We start from the raw sequence: 20,220 nt of genomic DNA, 5'->3' as shown, positions 1-20,220 counted from the left end.
CTCTCTGCTATGGCCTGGGAGTGCAGTGGAGGATGGCCCAAGTGCTTGGGCCCTGCACCCCATCGGAGACCAGGAGAAGCACCTGGCTCCTGCCTTCGAATCAGCACGGTGCACCGGCCACAGTGCGGCAGCCATGGCGGCCATTGGAGGGTGAACCAACGGCAAAAGGAAGACCTTTCTCTCTGTCTCTCTGTCTCTCTCTCTCACTATCCACTCTGCCTGTAAAAAAAAAAAAAAAAGCAAACTGTGGCCCCTTGTCCTGGGAAGCGGATGTAAAACTATTCACCCTTAGATGGCTACTTCAGAAAGGAAATGTTTCAATGCCCCTCGTCATCTCTGCAGATAGAAATGAATAGCTATGATGAACTCCATTCATAACTCTGTTATCTCATTCAGGATCACTAAATGAATAGAATTCCTCACTCATTTTTGAATAATCTGGTATGATTTGGGAACAAGTTTTTTCACAGCAACTTTCCAAGTCCAATATGTGCTATCTGTGTCATATCTCTGCACCCATTTTGAAGATGTTTATGTAAGAACAATTTGTTAGCTCCAAGTCTTTCCCAAGAAAGAGTGAGAGAAGCATTCAATAAAGTATTGGCTATGGTGATCTGACTAAAGATTGCTGCAACAAATGGCAATGGAGATCCTCAATGAGGTGGGAAGATTGAAGGGGAATCTGGCAAGTGCACTGCCCCAGGAAGCACCTTAAATTGGAAATTTATTGGGAGACGTGACTGGGATAACTATGTACTCTGGAAGGTAGTGGTGATGGATCAAGCACTTGGTCCCTGTCGTGCACATGGGAGGCCTAGATTGAGTTCTCATCTCCTGGGCATTAGGGAGTGACCCGGCAGATGTGGTTGTGTGTGTGTGTGTGTCCTCTGTCCCCTCTCTATTTTTCCCTCTCTAATAAATAAACAAAGTTTACCAAAAATAAAAATAAAAAGATGAAAGAGAATGCGGTTTGTGGATTTAGTGACATCAACAAGAACAATTCAGACCTAAACTAAGATGATATTGATGGCAGGCCTTTTGGTCCAGTGGTTAAGTCATCACTTGGGATGTCCATTCCCCATATCAGAGTGCTCTTCCACTTCCAACCAAGCTTTCTACTAATGCACACCTTGAGAGGCACCTGGTGACTGCCCAAGTACCTGAGTCCCTGCCACCCACATGGAAAATCTAGATTGAGTTCCAGACTCTAGGCTTGGGCCTAGCCCAGCCCTGACTGTTGTGGGCTCTGGGGACTAAACCAGCTGGTGGAAGATTCTCTCTCTCTCTCTCTCTCTCTCTCTCTCTCTCTCTCTTTCTCTGCCTTTCAGATACAATGAAAACTAATTATTTTTAAAAGATGTTAGTGAGTTATTGGGAGAAGGTTAGACTAAGAGTCAAATATTCAACATTTATAGGACTTTTACTAAACCAGTTTAAGCAAACGAAATCAATCTGAGACCTTGCAGAATCTCAAATATTAAAAGGCAAAGCTTCTAAGTTAGGTGAAGCTCCATTTAGGATACAATCTGTTGCAACTAACATAAAATTCAACATGGCCTGCACTAAATTGCAAAGCAAATTTATTAGCTCACTTAACTAAAAGTTAAGTTTAACTAAAAGTTAAAAAGGCCACAGATAAAGAGGGCTTGCAGCTAGATTTGACATATAGCAGTTCAACCATATCAGAAAGCTTTCAATCCGTTTCCACCACTCTACTCTGCCTCTCAAAGTCAGGGTCAGCTTTATCCTGTACCTTGCTTTCTCAATATCACAAGCACCTGCCAGGGCTACACGCCTTCTTACTCAAGTTCAGGGTCAGCTTTCTGGAAACGATCTAGAGAACATCAAGGAAGCTCCCATTCCAGAAGATTCCAGAAGCATCTCCCTCACAACTCATTGGTGTGAATCCTGTGCCTAAGCTAGAACCAGCCACTGTAGCCAGTAACCAAGGCAGAGGTCTTGTCAAGTCACAAACTCTGAGTGGGAAGATTGGGAATTTTTCTCTCCTAGCAAGCCGCTGCAGCCCTTTATTTAACGGCCTTCACCTTGGGTGAGCTACAGACTGCGCAGGGACTGCTCCAGGAACAGACGTCCTCTCTGAAGGCTACGGGCCAGCTGCATCTTCCTGAGAAAAGTAGCTGCTCCTACTTCCAGCAGGTGCCCTGGAGGAGTCCGGGGAGAGAGGTGTCTCAGCTGTCCCCTGAACTTCCTCAGGGTCTTTTTTTCCAGCTTTAAAAAATATTTTATTATGGAAAGAAGACTTAACATGAGATCTACCCTCTTAACAGATTTTTTAGTGCATGGCTTTATTAAATATAGATACAGTGTTATATGGCGGATCTTGAGAATTTTACTCATCTCGCACAACTGAAACTTTATGCACATTAATTAGCAATTCATGATTTCTCCTCTCTTAAGACTTTGGAAACCACTATTCCACTCTCCAGTTCTGTTTTTTAAAAGAACTATTTTATTTATTTGAAAGACAGAGTTACAGAGAGAGAGAAAGAGAGAGAGAGGTCTTCCATCTGATGGCTTACTCCCCAGATGGCCGCAGCAGCCGGAGCTGCGCCGATCCGAAGCCAGGAGCCAGGAGATTCCTCTGGGTCTCCCATGCAGGTGCAGGGGCCCAAGGACTTGGACCATCCTCCACTGCTTTCCCAGGCCATAGCAGAGAGCTGCATTGGAAGAGGAGCAGCCGGGATTAGAACCGGCACCCATATGGGATGCTGGTGCTTCAGGCCAGGGCTTTAACAGCTGCACCACAGCACCAGCCCCTCCAATTCTTCCAAATTGACTATTTTGTAGACTACCTACAAAAGTCATGCAGTATTGGTCCTTCTGTGACTGTCTTACTTCATTTAATGTAATGTCCTCAGAGTTCATCCATGTTGTTAACATGGCAGAATTTCTTTCCTTTGGAATATTAGCCATATTCCCTTGTATTAATACACATTTTCTTTTTGTTTTCATTCATCAATGGACATTTCACATCTTTTTTTATTTTTATAACACATTTTATTTTGTATTATTTGCCCTGCTTTTACTTGCATTAACTTTATCTTGAGAAGAAAATTTTTCAGCCCTGCTAGGCTCCAGATTGCCAGACCTTAAAGCAATTTGGAGTAGACTACTAAATAAAAGACCTCACTTCACACAAAGTCCTGTGATTGATAACTCTCTCTATCTCTATCTCTCTCTCTCCAATATTATCCTAAGCATGCCCCTTTATTAAGGCCTTAACAAAGCTTGCAATAAGTAATCAAAATACTCCAACATACTCAATTTTTTTCCTCAAGTTACACAATGTTACTTTTTCTTTTTTCATTTTTATGTTAATTTTTAATTAGTTTTGAACATTCTATGTAATTTGCAGCTACAAATATAAGAAAATAATTATATTCTCCTCTTCCCTACCTTCCTGTCTCCCCTTCTCTCCTTCCCACCCTCCCTTCTCTTCCCTTTGTGTCTTTTTTTAGATTTTGAGATAACATTTTAAATTTACATTACAGTAAAAAGGCTTAATATTTCATCAAATAAGAAGTTTAACAAGGCATCTACAACCAACATATCTTTGACAAAGGATGTAGAAGGTGTATTTGGAGTCAGTATGAACTATGATAAACTTACTTGTTGCCAACGTGAAGGCATGGATTAGGGCACAGAGTTCAGCCTGTTGATTAGTAATGTTGGGAGGGAACGGTCCAGTCTTGATTATGTCAGTGGTCAACACCACGGCATATTCTGCCCTTTTGGTTCCTTGATGGTAGACGAAGTGCCATCCATCTGTGAACAATAACAAGGGGACTTTCCTGACTGTTTGAAGGATGGAGTAATGGGTGTTTATGGTCTCAATACAGAAGTGAGAAGTAGCTGTGTGACCTAGAGATGGCAAGGAAGGGGGAAGAACAGTAGCTGGGTTGAGGGGAGGTCAGTAATTAAAAGTGAGGGTAGGGTCTTTAATTAGTGCCACCTGGAGGACCAGAATGCGGGATGGTGGAAGAGACTGGAGGCCCTTGTAAGTTAGAAGCTCTGACAGGTGGTGAGAGGAGAGGATAGAAAGTGGTGACATGAAATTCAATTTCTTTGTCGCCTGTATTAAGAACCACTACTGAGGCTAGCCCCTGTAAACAAGGCGCCCGACCCTTGACTATAGGATCTGGTGTTTTTGAGAGATAGGCTACAGGAGCAAAAGAGGGACCAATTTGATGGCCGAGAACCCCCAAGGCCGGTCTTTGGTTTTCAGTGACATAGATGAGGAAGGGCCATGTAAGATTTTGGGGGAATGCTTTGTGAAGTCAGGAAGGAGTTTCATATTCCTATAGCCCAAGGATTTATATGTGAGTAAGGAGAGGGCTTTCTTTTTGTTTCAAAAACCATCATTTCCTTTCATCTAAATCCGTCTTGGAAATCATCACATTCCATATTTCCATTACAGAATCTCTCAGTGAAAATTCTGCTCATTTTTTTGGGGGGTTAATTAAGAGAACACCATCATTACAGTCAACCAGCACTTTTTCTTACTCTAGGCTTGACAAACATACACAGAGTTTATAAAGATCTCTACCAATCTCTACGCTAGACCCATTTGTAGCAGACTTCCTGAAGGAAGACAGTATTGCCATTTTGGATATGTAGTGTGTCAAGCCTGTAGGCATTTTGTTATAATTATAGTCATTATATATAGTTGTTATAATAATAAAGACTATTACATCTTTTCAAATGTTCACTAAAGGGACAAGACCACCACATGACTTTGGAGTCTGGCTCCCATTGTCTGATGATCCTTTGTATCTATACTAATCTTAGCAAATGGTTTCTTGACCATACCCTTGACCTCTGCTCCTTTTTTTTTTTTCTAAAGGTCTTCCTTCCATTGGTTCACCACCACCACCCCCAAATGGCCGCCATGGCCAGGGCTACACCGATTTGAAGCCAGGAGCCAGGTTCCCCCTCCTGGTTTCCCATGTGAGTGCAGGAGCCCAAGCACTTGGGCCATCCTCCACTGCCCTCCCAGGCCACAGCAGAGAGCTGGACTGGAAGAGGAGCAACCAGGACTAGAACCTGGTGCCCACATGGGGTGCCAGTGCCACAGGCAGAGGATTAACCAAGTGAGCCATGGTGCCAGCCCCGACCTCTGCTCCTAAAAATCTCTCTCTTCCAAATAGCCAGCCTGAACATTTTTCCAAATATTTCCCATTCTGTTTCCCTTTTAATTTGAAATTCTATCTTTAAGTTTCCCTTTGCCCTCATTTTACTGTCAGCAGTAAAAAGTAGCCATGTATCAGCCTGAATGCTTTGGTGCTTAGAAAAAAACTTCTGTCAAATATTTGAGTTCATTGCTTTTAAGTTCTGTACTCCATAAAATCCTAGAGCATGGGCACAATTCTGCTAAGTTTTTGAAACTATATAATGTAGTTGGTCTTTATTCCAGTTTCCAATTCCTTATTCCTCATCTCATTTCAGACCTTATCAGAATGGCTTTTACTGTCAACGTTTCCACCTGCATTCCGATCACTACCACAGAGGTATTCTCAGAGATGTACTAGACTTTTCCTAGCCCTCTCTTCTTACCCCTCACCAGAATCACCCTTAATGCTCCATTCACAGCAATACAGGTGATTTCTAGCATTCACCTCCAAATTGTTCCAGCCTCTACCCATGACCTAGTCCCAAAGTCACTTTTGCAATTTCAAGTATTTGAAGAGCAACAGCCCCTATTTTTGGTACCGATGTTCTTAGTCCATTTTCTGTGGCTGTAAGAACATATCAGACTGGGGATCTATGAAGAATAGGAGTTTAACTGGGTCCTGGTTCTGGAGGCTGCGTGGTTCAGGGGCACGGTGCTGGCAACTGCTCAGCATCTGCCGAGTGCCTGCTTGCTGCATCATAACATGTTGGAAGGCGTCACATGGTGACACATGGCAAGTGTGCTAGCCCTGGACCTCTCCTCCTGTTCTTAGGAAGCCATCAGGAGGGCCCCACCCCAGTGACCTCATCATTACCTAAAGGCCTGCTCCTAATCTCAGTAACAGGAATTTGGGGATTAGCTTTCTAACCCACAAACTTTCTTTCCTTTTTTTTATTTATTTGAAAGACAGAGTTATAGAGAGAGGTAGAGACAGAGAGAGAGAGAGAGAGGTCTTCCATCTGCTGGTTCACTCCGCAGATGGCTGCAATGGCCAGAGCTGTGTCAATCCAAAGCCAGAAGCCATGAGCTTCTTCCGGGTCTCCCATGTAGGGGTAGGGGCCCAAGAACTTGGGCCATCCTCCACTGCTTTCCCAGGCCATAGCAGAGAGCTGGATCGGAAGAGGAGCAGCCAGGACTAGAACTGGCGCCCATATGGGATGCCGGCACTTTAGGCCAGGGCTTTAACTCGCTGCCCCACAGCACCGGCCCCCCACCCAAAAACTTTCAAACCAGAACAAATAGTATTTATAAATTGAAGGTGTGATTCTGGGTATTACTTACATTTTTTTTTTTTTTTTTTTTTTTTTTTTTTGACAGGCAGAGTGGACAGTGAGAGAGAGAGACAGAGAGAAAGGTCTTCCTTTGCCGTTGGTTCACCCTCCAATGGCCGCCGCGGCCGGCGCGCTGCGGCCGGCGCACCGCGCTGATCCGATGGCAGGAGCCAGGAGCCAGGTGCTTTTCCTGGTCTCCCATGGGGTGCAGGGCCCAAGCACCTGGGCCATCCTCCACTGCACTCCCTGGCCACAGCAGAGGGCTGGCCTGGAAGAGGGGCAACTGGGACAGAATCCGGCTCCCCGACCGGGACTAGAACCCGGTGTGCCGGCGCCGCTAGGCGGAGGATTAGCCTAGTGAGCCGCGGCGCCGGCCTTTTATTATATTTTCTAACTTTTTATAATAAATCTTTTTAATACATTTTATTTTTGTGATTTTCATGTAACTATTTTTGAAAATGAACAAAATGAAACCAGTGTTGGAAATTGGAAACACTTTAATAAAATCTCCTTACCCGTGGTTAACATTTACTGAACAGCCTCTCGGGTGGACTGGCAAAGTCTTTCCACTGCCTGTCCCAAATGACCAGCAACCCCAAGGGAGGCATTGACAGTGAACAGGTGGTTTCTCCACAAAGTTGATGTACCTTTCGGGGCAGGAGCCATGGAGACTTGCAGCCTCAGTGGGCACCCAGCAAAGCAAAGGACAGAGGAGAGGGCAAGAGCCTGTGGAGCTCATTTCTTTCCCCATCTCTTTCCACAACATGGTCTATGAGAGAATTCCTTTCCCTATTGGATAATTATTTGACCGGGATTAAAATGAAAGTTCGTTTATGTAAAACAATTTCTAAGGTGTTGCTTTAAGTTTCTCTTTGAGTTGATGATATTCTTTTGCACATAAATTGCAATAAATATTTGTTGATGTGATATGCAGAAAATAAGAGTTGTTATAGCAACAAGGCAAGTATTCAACAATGTATATATAATTATGTCCTCACTTCCCAATAGTTACAAGTGTATTGTATAAAATTGGGGCAAATTACCAGCAATAGTGATTTTTGCATTTAAATGTGTATATAGCTTAATTGTTACTTTAGTTTGTGAGCAACATGGTAGAAAATCAACTGTTTGAAAAATGAATAATAGCATCAAACTGGTAATTTAGAAGAGTGTAGATTTTTTAATTGTGTGTGCATAGACACAACCCTACAGTGAAATTTCCACACATGCTGTCAATTGGAAGTTCATCTGTCAAAAGGTTCTCCACATACTCTGAGTAATTGGATTTAACTAGTTAACATGGAATTAACATGGGTAGCCTTTTAAGACATTATTTCAGCAAAATTTTTTTGGCTAGCTTTCAGCCTTACATTCAGAGAAAACACAGGCATGAAGGAGGAAAACATTGCCATGCATCCAACTCTGAACTTTTGGATGACCTCCTTTCAGGACTGAACTACAACAATGAAAAGCTTCCTTTCACTGAGTGCTTATCACAGCCCAGGAAGAGTGAAAAGTGTTTTCCATATTCCATCTCTTTTAATCCCCTGCAACAATCTTTCTCAGGTAAGAAAACCATAGTTCAGAAGACAGGTGGTCTGCCATGGTCAGACAGTTTACAAGTGGAAGAGTCAAGATTTTAGCCCTTGCTCAGAACAACTTCACTCTGCCCTCCACTTATGGGGGCCAGCAAGAAAGATAAATGGGCCAGCAAGCAGTTCCATCAGGCCATTGGGTGGAAATATGTATCTTTCTGGCCATCTCGTGAGAGGAAAGCTCTACGTGTTTCAGTAATGGTCATATCAAGTAAACATCATTTCTTAGAGAAGAAGCATTTATTATGTGTCAGGTATGTTCTAGATATTACACTTGTTTCCTTTTAATCCTGAAAGCCCAATCAATTAGATATTATTATCATCAACCATCATTTTCAGATGGTAATTTGAAACATAGGAATTAAGTAAATTGCCTAAGGTGACTGGTTAGCAAATGGCAGAGCTGAGGTTCAAATCCAGAAAGACTGGTGCCAGCTCCAGGGTCTCAGCTAACACTCTGCACCACCTCAGAGACTGAACTCTGGTGTTTGCATTTTCCACTGTCTTTGAGTGACTCAATAGCCAGGGCTTTCAGAGGGAGCTTTACTATTTGAGGTTTGGAAATAACACACTTCTTGGCAAAGCCTTTGGGAAGTAGAGGTAAATGATTGCATTCCATCAACAGATACTTTGCTTGTGTACCCATTTACTTATTTGTTCAAAATACTCTGAACTTGTATTTTACTTTGGTAAGGCATAAGAGGAAATAAAGAGAAAAGAAAATCTTGTGGTGATAAAAATGTTATGACCTTATACAATGACTTTTTAAATACACACACACACACACACACACACACACATATTCCAAGACCTTTCTTTTAGTTAGATAATATCTCAGTGGCTATAAGAAGATTAACAAGTGTAAGACAATACATTTAAATTGCAGAGAATTAATGTTTCATTTGGTGTCTCTGGTACATTCTCAGGGACAGGAAAGGATGATTTTAAAAAGCAAAGTCAGGAGATAGTGTAGTTCAAACAGCATTCAATTGCTATGAGCCACCTCTAGGGCCAGACTCACATGAGTTAATCAGTCCATTAACTCAAGAATTTGACCACCTATATTAACCCTTTCCTAATATAATCTCATAACCTTTGGTCCCATAGAAATGGAGCTCATACAAATCTATTAATCTGTTGCACACAGAAAAAGAGGGATGGCAGAATACAGGGGAAAAAAAGGCTGAAGGCTGGAAGAGAAGCCATTTAACTGAGTGCACCCTCTCTCCTGATTTATTTTTTTTTTTTTTTTTTTTAATCTTTTATTTAATGAATATAAATTTCCAAAGTACGTCTCATGGGTTACAATGGCTTTCCCCCCCATACCGTCCCTCCCACCCACCACCCTCCCCTTTCCCACTCCCTCTCCCCTTCCATTCACATCAAGATTCATTTTCGATTATCTTAGTATACAGAAGATCAGCTTAGTATACCTTAAGTAAGGATTTCAACAGTTTGTTCCCACACAGAAACATAAAGTGAAAAATAATAGATGATTTTTTTTTAAATGATGATGAAATCAGATCAGACCTATTGTCATGTTTAATCCCAGTGAGAGTCAAGTTGGGAATTGATAGTTTCTTTTTTTTTTCTTTTTTTTTAACAGAAGATCAGTTTAGTGTACATTAAGTAAAGATTTCAATCGTTTGCACCCCCATAGAAACACAAAGTGAAATATACTGTTTGAGTACTCGTTATAGCATTAAGCCTCAGTGTACAGCACATTAAGGACAGAGATCCTACATGAGGAGTAAGTGCACAGTGACTCCTGTTGTTGACTTTACAAATTGACACTCCTGTTTATGGCATCAGTAATCTCCCTATGCACCAGTCATGAGTTTCCAAGGCTATGGAAGCCCCTTGAGTTCTCCGACTCTTATCTTGTTTAGACAAGGTCATAGTCAAAGTGGAGGTTCTCTCCTCCCTTCAGAGAAAGGCACCTCCCTCTTTGAAGACCTGTTCTTTCCACTGGGATCTCACTCACAGAGATCTTTTTGCCAGAGTGTCTTGGCTTTCCATGCCTGAAATACTCTCATGGGCTTTTCAGCCAGATCCGAGTGCCTTTAGGGCTGATTCTGAGGCCAGAGTGCTATTTAGGAAATCCGCCATTCTATGAGTCTGCTGAGTATCTCACTTCCCATGTTGGATCACTCTCCCCTTTATTTATTCTATCGGTTAGTGTTAGCAGGTACTAGACTTGTTTATGTGCTCCCTTTGACTCTTAGTCCTTTCATTATGATCAATTGTGAACTGAAATTGATCACTTGGAATAGTGAGATGGCATTGGCACATGCCACCTTGATGGGATTGAATTGGAATCCCCTAGTATGTTTCCAACTCTACCAATTGGGGCAAGTCAGCCCGAGCATGCCCCAAATTATACATCTCTTCCCTCTCTTATTCCCACTTTTATGTTTAACAGGGATCACATTTCAGTTAATTTTCAACACTTAAGAATAACTGTGTGATAATTACAGAATTAAACCAGTCATATTAAGTAGAACAGACAAAAAAAAAAATACTATGAGGGATAATGTATTAAGTTGTCCATTAGCAGTCAGGGCTATGCTGATCAAGTCACCATTTCTCATAGTGTCCATTTCACTTCAGGAGGTTTCCTTTTTGGTGTTCAGTCAGTTGTCACCGATCAGGGAGAACATATGGTATTTGTCCCTTTGGGACTGGCTTACTTCACTCAGCATGATGTGTTCCAGATTCCTCCATTTTGTTGCAAATGACTGGATTTCGTTGTTTCTTACTGCAGTATAGTATTCTAAAGAATACATATCCCATAATTTCTTTATCCAGTCTACCGTTGATGGGCATTTAGGTTGGTTCCAGGTCTTGGCTATTGTGAATTGTGCTGCAATAAACATTAGGGTGCAGACCGCTTTTTTCTTTATCAATTTAAACTCCTTTGGGTAAATTCCAAGGAGTGGGATGGCTGGGTCGAACGGTAGGGTTATATTCAGGTTTCTGAGGAATCTCCAGACTGATTTCCATAGTGGCTTGACCAGTTTGCATTCCCACCAACAGTGGGTTAGTGTCCCTTTTTCCCCACATCCTCGCCAGCATCTGTTGTTGGTAGATTTCTGTATGTGAGCCATTCTAACCGGGGTGAGGTGAAACCTCATTGTGCTTTTGATTTGCATTTCCCTGATTGCTAGTGACCTTGAACATTTTTTCATGTGCCTGTTGGCCATTTGGATTTCCTCTTTTGAAAAATGTCTATTGAAGTCCTTGGCCCATCTCTTAAGTGGGTTGTTGGTTTTGTTTTTGTGGAGTTTCTTGATCTCTTTGTAGATTCTGGTTATTAACCCTTTATCTGTTGCATAGTTTGCAAATATTTTTTCCCATTCTGTCGGTTGTCTCTTTACTCTCCTGACTGTTTCTTTTGCAGTACAGAAACTTCTCAATTTGATGCAATCCCAATAGTTGATTTTGGCTTTGACTGTCTGTGCCTCCCGGGTCTTTTCCAAAAATTCTTTGCCTGTGCCAATATCTTGAAGGGTTTCTCCAATGTTCTCTAATAACTTAATGGTGTCAGGACGTAGATTTAGGTCTTTAATCCACGTTGAGTGGATTTTTGTGTAAGGTGAAAGGTAGGGGTCTTGCTTCATGCTTCTGCACGTGGAAATCCAGTTTTCCCAGCACCATTTATTGAATAGACTGTCCTTGCTCCAGGAATTAGTTTTAGATCCTTGATCAAATATAAGTTGGCTGTAGATGTTTGGGTTGATTTCTGGTGTTTCAATTCTGTTCCATTGGTCTATCCATCTGTTTCTGTACCAGTACCATGCTGTTTTGATTACAACTGCCCTGTAGTATGTCCTGAAATCTGGTATTGTGATGCCTCCGGCTTTGTTTTTGTTGTACAAGATTGCTTTAGCTATTCGAGGTCTCTTGTGCCTCCATATGAATTTCAGCATCATTTTTTCTAGATCTGCGAAGAATGTCTTTGGTATCTTGATTGGGATTGCATTGAATCTATAAATTGCTTTTGGGAGAATGGACATTTTGATGATGTTGATTCTTCCAATCCATGAGCATGGAAGATTTTTCCATTTTTTGGTATCCTCTTCTATTTCTTTCTTTAAGGTTTTGTAATTTTCATCGTAGAGATCTTTAACGTCCTTGGTTAAGTTTATTCCAAGGTATTTGATTGTTTTTGTAGCTATTGTGAATGGGATTGATCTTAGCAGCTCTTTCTCAGTCATGGCATTGCTTGTGTATACAAAGGCTGTTGATTTTTGTGCATTGATTTTATATCCTGCTACTTTGCCAAACTCTTCTATGAGTTCCAATAGTCTCTTAGTAGAGTTCTTTGGATCCTCTAAGTACAGAATCATATCGTCTGCAAAGAGGGATAGTTTGACTTCTTCCTTCTTGATTTGTAATCCTTTGATTTCTTTTTCTTGTCTGATGGCTCTGGCTAAAACTTCCAGAACTATGTTAAATAGCAGTGGTGAGAGTGGGCATCCCTGCCTGGTGCCAGATTTCAGTGGAAATGCTTCCAACTTTTCCCCATTCAATAGGATGCTGGCTGTGGGTTTTTTATAAATTGCTTTGATTATATTGAGGAATGTTCCTTCTATACCCAATTTGCTTAGAGTTTTCATCATGAAAGGGTGTTGAATTTTATCAAATGCTTTCTCTGCATCAATTGAGATAATCATATGGTTTTTCTTCTGCAGTCTGTTAATGTGGTGAATCACATTGATTGATTTGCGAATGTTGAACCATCCCTGCATACCAGGGATGAATCCCACTTGGTCTGGGTGGATGATTTTCCTGATGTGTTGTTGTATTCTATTGGCCAGAATTTTATTGAGGATTTTTGCGTCTATGTTCATCAGGGATATTGGTCTGTAATTTTCTTTCAGTGCTGCATCTTTCTCTGGCTTAGGGATTAAGGTGATGCTGGCTTCATAGAAAGAATTTGGGAGGATTCCCTCTTCTTCGATTGTTCTGAATAGTTTGAGAAGAAATGGGATTAGTTCTTCTTTAAATGTCTGGTAGAATTCAGCAGTGAATCCATCTGGTCCTGGGCTTTTCTTTGTTGGGAGGGCCTTTATTACTGTTTCAATTTCTGTTTCAGTTATGGGTCTATTTAGGTTTTCGATGTCTTCATGGTTCAATTTAGGTAGGTTGCATGTGTCCAGGAATCTATCCATTTCTGATAGGTTTTCCTGTTTGCTGGCATACAGGTCCTTGTAGTAATTTCTGATGATTCTTTTTATTTCTGTGGTGTCTGTTGTTACATTTCCTTTTTCATCTCTGATTTTATTGATTTGGGTCTTTTCTCTTCTTTTTTTAGTTAGTTGGGCCAATGGGGTGTCAATTTTGTTTATTTTTTCAAAAAACCAGCTTCTTGCTTGGCTGATTTTTTGTAATGTTTTTTTGGATTCAATCCTGTTAATTTCTTCTCTGGTTTTAATTATTTCTCTTCTCCTACTAGATTTGGGTTTGGTTTGCTGCAGTTTTTCTAGGTCCTTGAGGTGCGCTGAAAGCTCATTTATTTGGTACCTTTCCAATTTCTTGATATAGGCACCTATTGCTATAAATTTGCCTCTCAATACTGCTTTTGCTGTATCCCATAAGTTTTGATATGTTGTGTTGTTGTCTTCATTTACTTCCAGAAAGTTTTTGATTTCTCTTTTGATTTCTTGAATGACCCAGTGTTCATTCAGGAGCATGTTGTTCAGTCTCCATGTGTTTGCATACTTTCTGGGGTTTCCTGAGTTGCTAATTTCCAGCTTCATCCCACTGTGGTCTGAGAAGCTGCATGGTATGATTCTAATTCTTTTAAATTTGCTGAGACTTGCTTTATGGCCTAGTATGTGATCAATCCTAGAGAAGGTTCCATGCGCTGCTGAGAAGAATGTGAAGTCTGTAGATGTAGGGTTGAAAGTTCTGTAGATATCTGTTAGATCCATTTGGGCAATAGTGTCAATTAAATCTGCTGTTTCCTTGTTGATCTTCTGTCCGGATGATCTGTCTATTTCTGAGAGTGGAGTATTGAAGTCCCCCAGTACTATTGTATTGGAATCTAAATCTCCCTTTAAGTCCCTTAACATATCTTTTAAATAGACCGGTGCCCTGTAATTAGGTGCATATACATTTATAATAGTTACATCTTCCTGTTGAATTGAACCCTTAATCATTATATAGTGTCCCTCTTTGTCTCTCTTAACAGTTTTTGTATTAAAGTTTATTTTGTCTGATATTAATATGGCTACACCTGCTTTTTTTTGGTTTCTGTTGGCATGGAATATCTTTTTCCAACCTTTCACTTTCAGTCTGCATGCCTCTTTGTTAGAGAGATGTGTTTCTTGTAGGCAACAAATAGTTGGGTTGTGTTCTGTGAGCCAGTCAGCTAAACGGTGTCTTTTAACTGAAGAATTCAGACCATTAATGTTCAATGTGACAATTGATACGTAGCGACTTTGCCCTGCCATTTTCCCGGAAATATTTTCTAGTATATGCTTTGAGCTTCCCATGCTCTTTTACTGGTAGGTGTTCTTCCTTTCCCTTCTTTCATATTGATGGCCGTGTTTCTGTGTTTCTGAGTGTAGCACATCTTTAAGTATCTTTTGCAGGGCCGGACGAGTGGCCACAAAGTCTTTCAATTTCTGTTTGCTATGAAAGGTCTTTATTTCACCTTCATTCACAAATGAGAGCTTGGCAGGATATAATATTCTGGGCTGGCAATTTTTCTCTCTTAGCACCTGTGCTATGTCTCGCCATTCCCTCCTAGCTTGTAGGGTTTCTGATGAGAAGTCAGCTGTGAGTCTGATTGGAGATCCTCTGAGAGTAATCTGACGTTTCTCTCTTGCACATTTTAGGATCTTTTCTTTATGTTTCACTGTGGTAAGTTTAATTACCACGTGTCGTGGTGAGGATCTCTTTTGGTCATGTTTATTGGGGGTTCTATGAGCTTCCTGTACTAGGATATCTCTGTCCTTCTCCAAACCTGGAAAGTTCTCTGCAAGTATCTCACTAAAAAGGCCTTCCAATCCTTTCTCTCTCTCCATGCCTTCAGGAACTCCTAGAACTCGAATGTTGGTTTTTTTAATAGTATCCTGTAGATTCCCAACAATATTTTTCAGGTTTCTAATTTCCTCTTCTTTTCTTTGGTTTGACTGTATGTTTTCCTGTGCTCTATCTTCTAAGTCCGATATTCTCTCTTCTGCTTCACCCATTCTGTTTTTAAGGCTTTCTAATGTGTTTGTCATTTGATCTATTGAGCTCTTCATTTCATTTTGATTTCTCTTGACTATTACACTTTCCTGTTCTACTAGTTTCTGAGTTTCATTTTGACTCTTCCTTAAAATTTCATTTTCACGAGAAAGATTTTCAATCTTGTCCATTAAGGATTTCTGTAGTTCAAGGATTTGCTTTTGAAAACTTCTAAATGTTCTTATCATAAATTTTTTGAAATCCGTATCTTGCATTTCTTCTATCTCATCATCTTCATACTCTTGGCTTGGGGTGTTTTGCTTATTTGGAGGCATCATAGTGTCATCGTTGATCTTGCTCCCTCTATTTCTGTGTTTGTTACTCGGCATAGTTAATTCTTCTTGCGTCACTGTGCGCTTTTTTTTTTTCTTTTTTTTTTTTTTTTTATACTGTGTCCTTGTTAAGTGGACTGCCTGCTGTTGGAGGAGCCTTGGAGGCTTGAGATGGGTGCGGCCTGAGAGCTCTGCCTGGTTCTTCCTGGTTAAGGGTGTGCAAAGGTGACACCCTCAGGTTATGCGTGGTAAATCTCTCTCTTTTTATTTATTTATTTATTTTATTTATTCAGGGGGTAAGTAACACTGCAGGGCAGGGCTGTGCAGAATTGATGGTATTTAGCTTCCAGTCTTTGGCTCCTCTGGACTCCCACTGGGTTGCCTAGGCTACTGAATTGTAGTGACTCAGTTCCTTAACTCTCCCCCACTGATATGTAAATCCAAAGAGGAGGCCTGCTCTTTGTCTCTTGGGAATTCTTCAAGTCTTGCAGCCTTGTAACCTTTGCAAGGTTAGGGGGAAGAGAAACCCGAAGCTTTTTTTTTTCCTTCTTTCCGGTAGTGAGTTTGCTGCACTTTCCGGCCCCCCTCTAGATTCTGACCCCCGTTTCCCCACCAATGTCTCGGGTTATTGAGCTCACCTCCCCTTCCAGCGCCGATGTGTGGACTCGGAGCCCTGAGCGTCTCAAGTCTCCCCGCTGTTTTCTGTGTGGCGTGCACTCTCCTTGGAGCACTGTCGCGCAGACCCTGGGGCTTCTGCGGCTGGGTCCCGCGACTTGGCTTCCGCGCGGTGGGCGACCTTGTTCTCCCAGTAGGTCCTCCGATTCACGCCTGCTCCATTCAGAAGGGTTTCCCCTGCAATTTTTGTTTGGTTCTATTTTCTGCGGCTACCGTAACTCCCCTTTTATTAAACTAAATTTTCCCGGACTATCGGTGCGCGCCCTCACTATTCCGCCATCTTGGCTCCGCCCCCTCTCTCCTGATTTAATTGTACTGCACTGAATTGACTAAGAAGATAAAAATGAGAAAACCCATCCAATTATTAAGAATTGGGTGTATCCATTGCCCTTCATACACCATTGGCTTAATTCACTTTGGAAAGTAATGCAGATCCAAGCAATTCAAATATTTAAGTAGACTTTTCTGTCTAAAAGAGAAACGATCTTGTCATGGGGCTGAAATCCTCCTGCAGTATGAGAAAGAGCACATAGTATGGAAAAACTAGGACCCCAGGATCTTAAAGGAAGCTGAAGATAATCCAACAAAAAATAGCTGAATTCTAATTTACACTGTGTATGGCTGCAGAAACAAAAATAACTCTATTTACTGAGTACTTACTGTGTGGGAAGCACTAGCTAAGCATTATGGGCACCACATTGGGACAAATGCAGTGCTAATAATCAGAAGATCTAGCTCAGGTTCTGGCACCTCCATCTGTGGGACCTTCTTGATGTTTGTAAAAAAGAGATCAACAATGCCTTTCTGATTGAGTCACTGTAAGGATCAAATGAGATCAGGTACATATGGCAGAGATCTTGGTCAGGACTACCAGTTTTTAGCTAGTGCTTAGCTACCTGGAATCAATATATTGCCCAGAGTCTCTTTCAGTGAGTTATTGATATGTGACTACTTACGGCCTGTGGGAAGCAGATGGCAGTCAGGAGATGGCGCTGGTTTACTGTCCTTAAGAGGAAACATGAGTGGACCCTTTGCCTCTCCTTTGTGCCTTTCCTCTGTCATCAGGATCACAAGGCCGCCATCCTGGAACATGAGATTGGAGTCACATATGGTCACGCAAAGAGACAGAAGCGGCCTGAGTGTATCTGCCACTGTGGAACAACATAACCCTGAACCATCTACCCACAAACCTAGAAAAGGAGCATCCTTTCTGGGTACCAGACAATGGGAAACTCAGAAAATTGGTTGACTACACACAGAATGGTAGAAAAAGAAAATGACCTGGCAAGAGAATTGGTTTTGTCTTAGCTCCTCAAAGTGGGAGGAGGGACATTGTTGTTGTTCCTCAGGAGAAAATAGGAAACAGGGAAAATGGTGATGGTGTGAGTGAGGAATGGAGACTGCGGCTGCTTATCCTACTCCCTGCAAGTAACAGTTCACGAGGAGAGGACAACTGAGGAAAGGGACCTTTGGAGGAAGAGACAAAAGCCAGACTGTCCTACAGAGTGCAGGCCCCAGCCCCAGCACAGCCACCGAACATAAAATCTCTTGACACCTTGGTTAATCCAAAGGGATACAGAAGCTACTCAAAGACTGGATTTGCAAATGATGTAGTCAGAAGTAATTTGTGATAAAGTTTTTCCTTGATTAAAAAAGGAGTATCTATTTCCATGAATCCAAACCTCTCGGAATCCAGCCTTTGCCTACATTGAGATTTGTACAAGTCATTTTACCATAAATTTCCCTTTATTTGTCAAGCTCTGTTTCTACATCTTGCAATATCTCACATCCATGCCGCCTACTAGACTTCAAGTCATTCTTCAGAACCCAGCTGAAATGCCTTTTACTCTATATCACCTTCCATAAACCCCACAGGCAGAGACAAACAACCTCTTCAATATCTAGCCACTGCAGCATTTTCCCAGCAGCTATGTGCTTACATTTCTGTAATCCCTACCAGACACGAACCCCTGCAGGGTAGAAATCATACATCGTTCCATCCTCAGCACTTAGGACTTAGATATCTCAGATGCTAAGCTAATTACTAATACATTTACCAATAATTAATCAATAAGTGACCAGCTCTTTAGCTGAAGAAATGTCTCCCATGATGTTAGTGGATACAAAGTCACGCTCCCACAAAAGTAAATCAGGTCCTGGATATCAGGAGCATCCTGTCCTAAGATTACATATGTATTTAATGAAATGTTAGCAAACTTCTTCAACAATTTTTCAGATGTAAGACAAAGATGTAAAAGTTTGAAGATAGTTAAATGCATATCTACAACATGATTCAGGAATTTCATTCCTAGATTCCTAGTTTTTTTTGTTTTTTTGTTTTTTTTTTTACATTTTAAGCCTTCATTTAGTGAGAAAGATGCATAGGAGAGTGAGAGCTTTATTTAGGAGAGAGAGGTAAAGCTGGGTTCATACCAAGCACCAGGAACCAGCCACGTGGAGGAGCATCTTGGCCAGGAAGCCTAGGGCGCATGGCCCAAAGGCCCCTGGAGGCACAGTGCTACAGCCAGCCCCCTCCGGGCAAGAGGCCAGGGCAAAGAAGAAGGGCGAGACATACTGTGTCCCAGGCTTTTAACCCACTTCCAAAGGGGAGTGGTTAATTAACCTGATTGGCTGGTGGGCACCCAGGTGCAGCCTGGTGAAGCTATCAGGTAGGGCGTGAGGTCACACAGGGGCGTGGTCTTCCAGCTCACAAACCTAATCTATTTTAACTTGTATGCCTGCCTACTTCATTCCCCACTCAGAGACTCCATCCCTTATTCCTAAGGGAAGTTGATGGCCGTCGAATCATCTCTTCTGTAACTGCTTCCTACTTATGAGGGGCATGGTGCAGGCCCTGCCTATCCAGGGTCTGGAAGTCTCTGCCTATCCTATCTAACAAATTCACTTTGTGAGCTGGAGCAGTCTCGGTCACTGCCAATGTCTGTGTCCCCTGCAAGGTCAGTTACTCCAAGAAGCCAAGTTCTGAAACATGTAAGTTGTTAATTAGTATAGGCAAAACTGGAACAAAACCACTTGTAAGTGGGGTGCCCCTTTAGATAAAAACAACGTACCTTACAGATTCCCAGATAGTGGGTAGTGGTAGGCCACCCTTATGTAGATTATAAACCCATTTAGCTTGAGTATAGAGAATTATAATAGAAGAAATCATTAGGTAACTTTATCATCAATAACAGTTCCCAGGGATAATTAAGAAAGGCAGGTACAGCATGTTTGCCTTAAGGAGACAAAGGCAAAAGCTTTACCCATCCTTTTTGCTTTGAAGAACTTAAGGTTTCTGATTGGCTTATAGGAACAGTCAGGCATGTATTTCGCATTCACCTGTGAAGACTTAAGAGGTAGAAATTTAATCCTAATTTTACGGAGGTAGTTGTGTTCAATAGCACCTGGTACGGTCCCTTTTATTTAACCTGAAACTGATCTGAAGAGGATCCTCTTATGAATGGCTTGCTCAGGAATTTCTAATGTTGGAGTTTTTGTAAAAAACTCCTGATTCTTTGGAACACCTTTGCAGCTCCCCTGTCCAGCACAGTGTCTGTCTCAGAGGCTTTTAAGCAAACACAAAGCTTAGAATCCAAATCCTGGAATCCATAACTCTTGTGGCTACCCTTTTCAGTACAAAGTCTGCATCAGGGTCTCTTTAAAGCTATATACAAAAGTTCAGAATCCAAATCTTCCATAGAATCCTGTCATCAGCAATTCCCAATACTGGAGCTTTTAGTTGGAGGCTCCTTAGTTCTCTGGAACAATTTTGCAGCTACCCTTTTCAGTACAGAGACTGCACCAGGGTGTCTTTAAAGCTATACACAAAAGCTTGGAATCCAAATCTTGGAGCCCAAAGTCCACAGATTTTTGCCATTCTCAGAAATCTCCTCGGCTGTCTTTAAATATCTGACCCTATTTAAAACATACAAGATAGGAATTTCACAGAGAGACATATATTTAAGATTTTACATCCA

At 41.6% G+C, this 20,220-nt stretch overlaps 1 protein-coding gene across 8 annotated transcripts in view; it reads right to left on the bottom strand.

Annotated features, from left to right (window-relative positions):
• The window catches only part of LOC149123498 (uncharacterized), a 132,704-nt gene that overhangs the window by 109,448 nt on the left and 3,036 nt on the right, over window positions 1-20,220 (bottom strand). For 3 of the 8 annotated variants that reach the window (XR_016216147.1, XR_016216146.1, XR_016216148.1), the window contains exons 2-3: window positions 17,200-17,326; window positions 3,631-3,786 (exon numbers count right to left, since the gene is read on the bottom strand). Coding sequence is in view for 3 of the 8 variants with exons in the window: in XM_089307422.1 (XP_089163548.1) it covers window positions 3,631-3,786; window positions 17,200-17,326; window positions 18,677-18,709 (316 nt within the window). In the remaining 5 variants the exon portion in view is untranslated. Of the gene's footprint in view, window positions 1-2,480; window positions 2,679-3,630; window positions 3,787-17,199; window positions 17,327-18,676; window positions 18,864-20,220 lie in introns of those variants that run through there. The other 5 variants (XR_016216145.1, XM_089307422.1, XM_089307424.1 and 2 more) reach the window with 3 other exon arrangements.

Source organism: Oryctolagus cuniculus, chromosome 11, assembly GCF_051225735.1.
Source record: "Oryctolagus cuniculus isolate XC-2025 breed Fujian yellow rabbit chromosome 11, ASM5122573v1, whole genome shotgun sequence".
Lineage (NCBI taxonomy): Eukaryota > Metazoa > Chordata > Mammalia > Lagomorpha > Leporidae > Oryctolagus > Oryctolagus cuniculus.
This window is presented reverse-complemented; position numbering and strand designations above follow the sequence as displayed.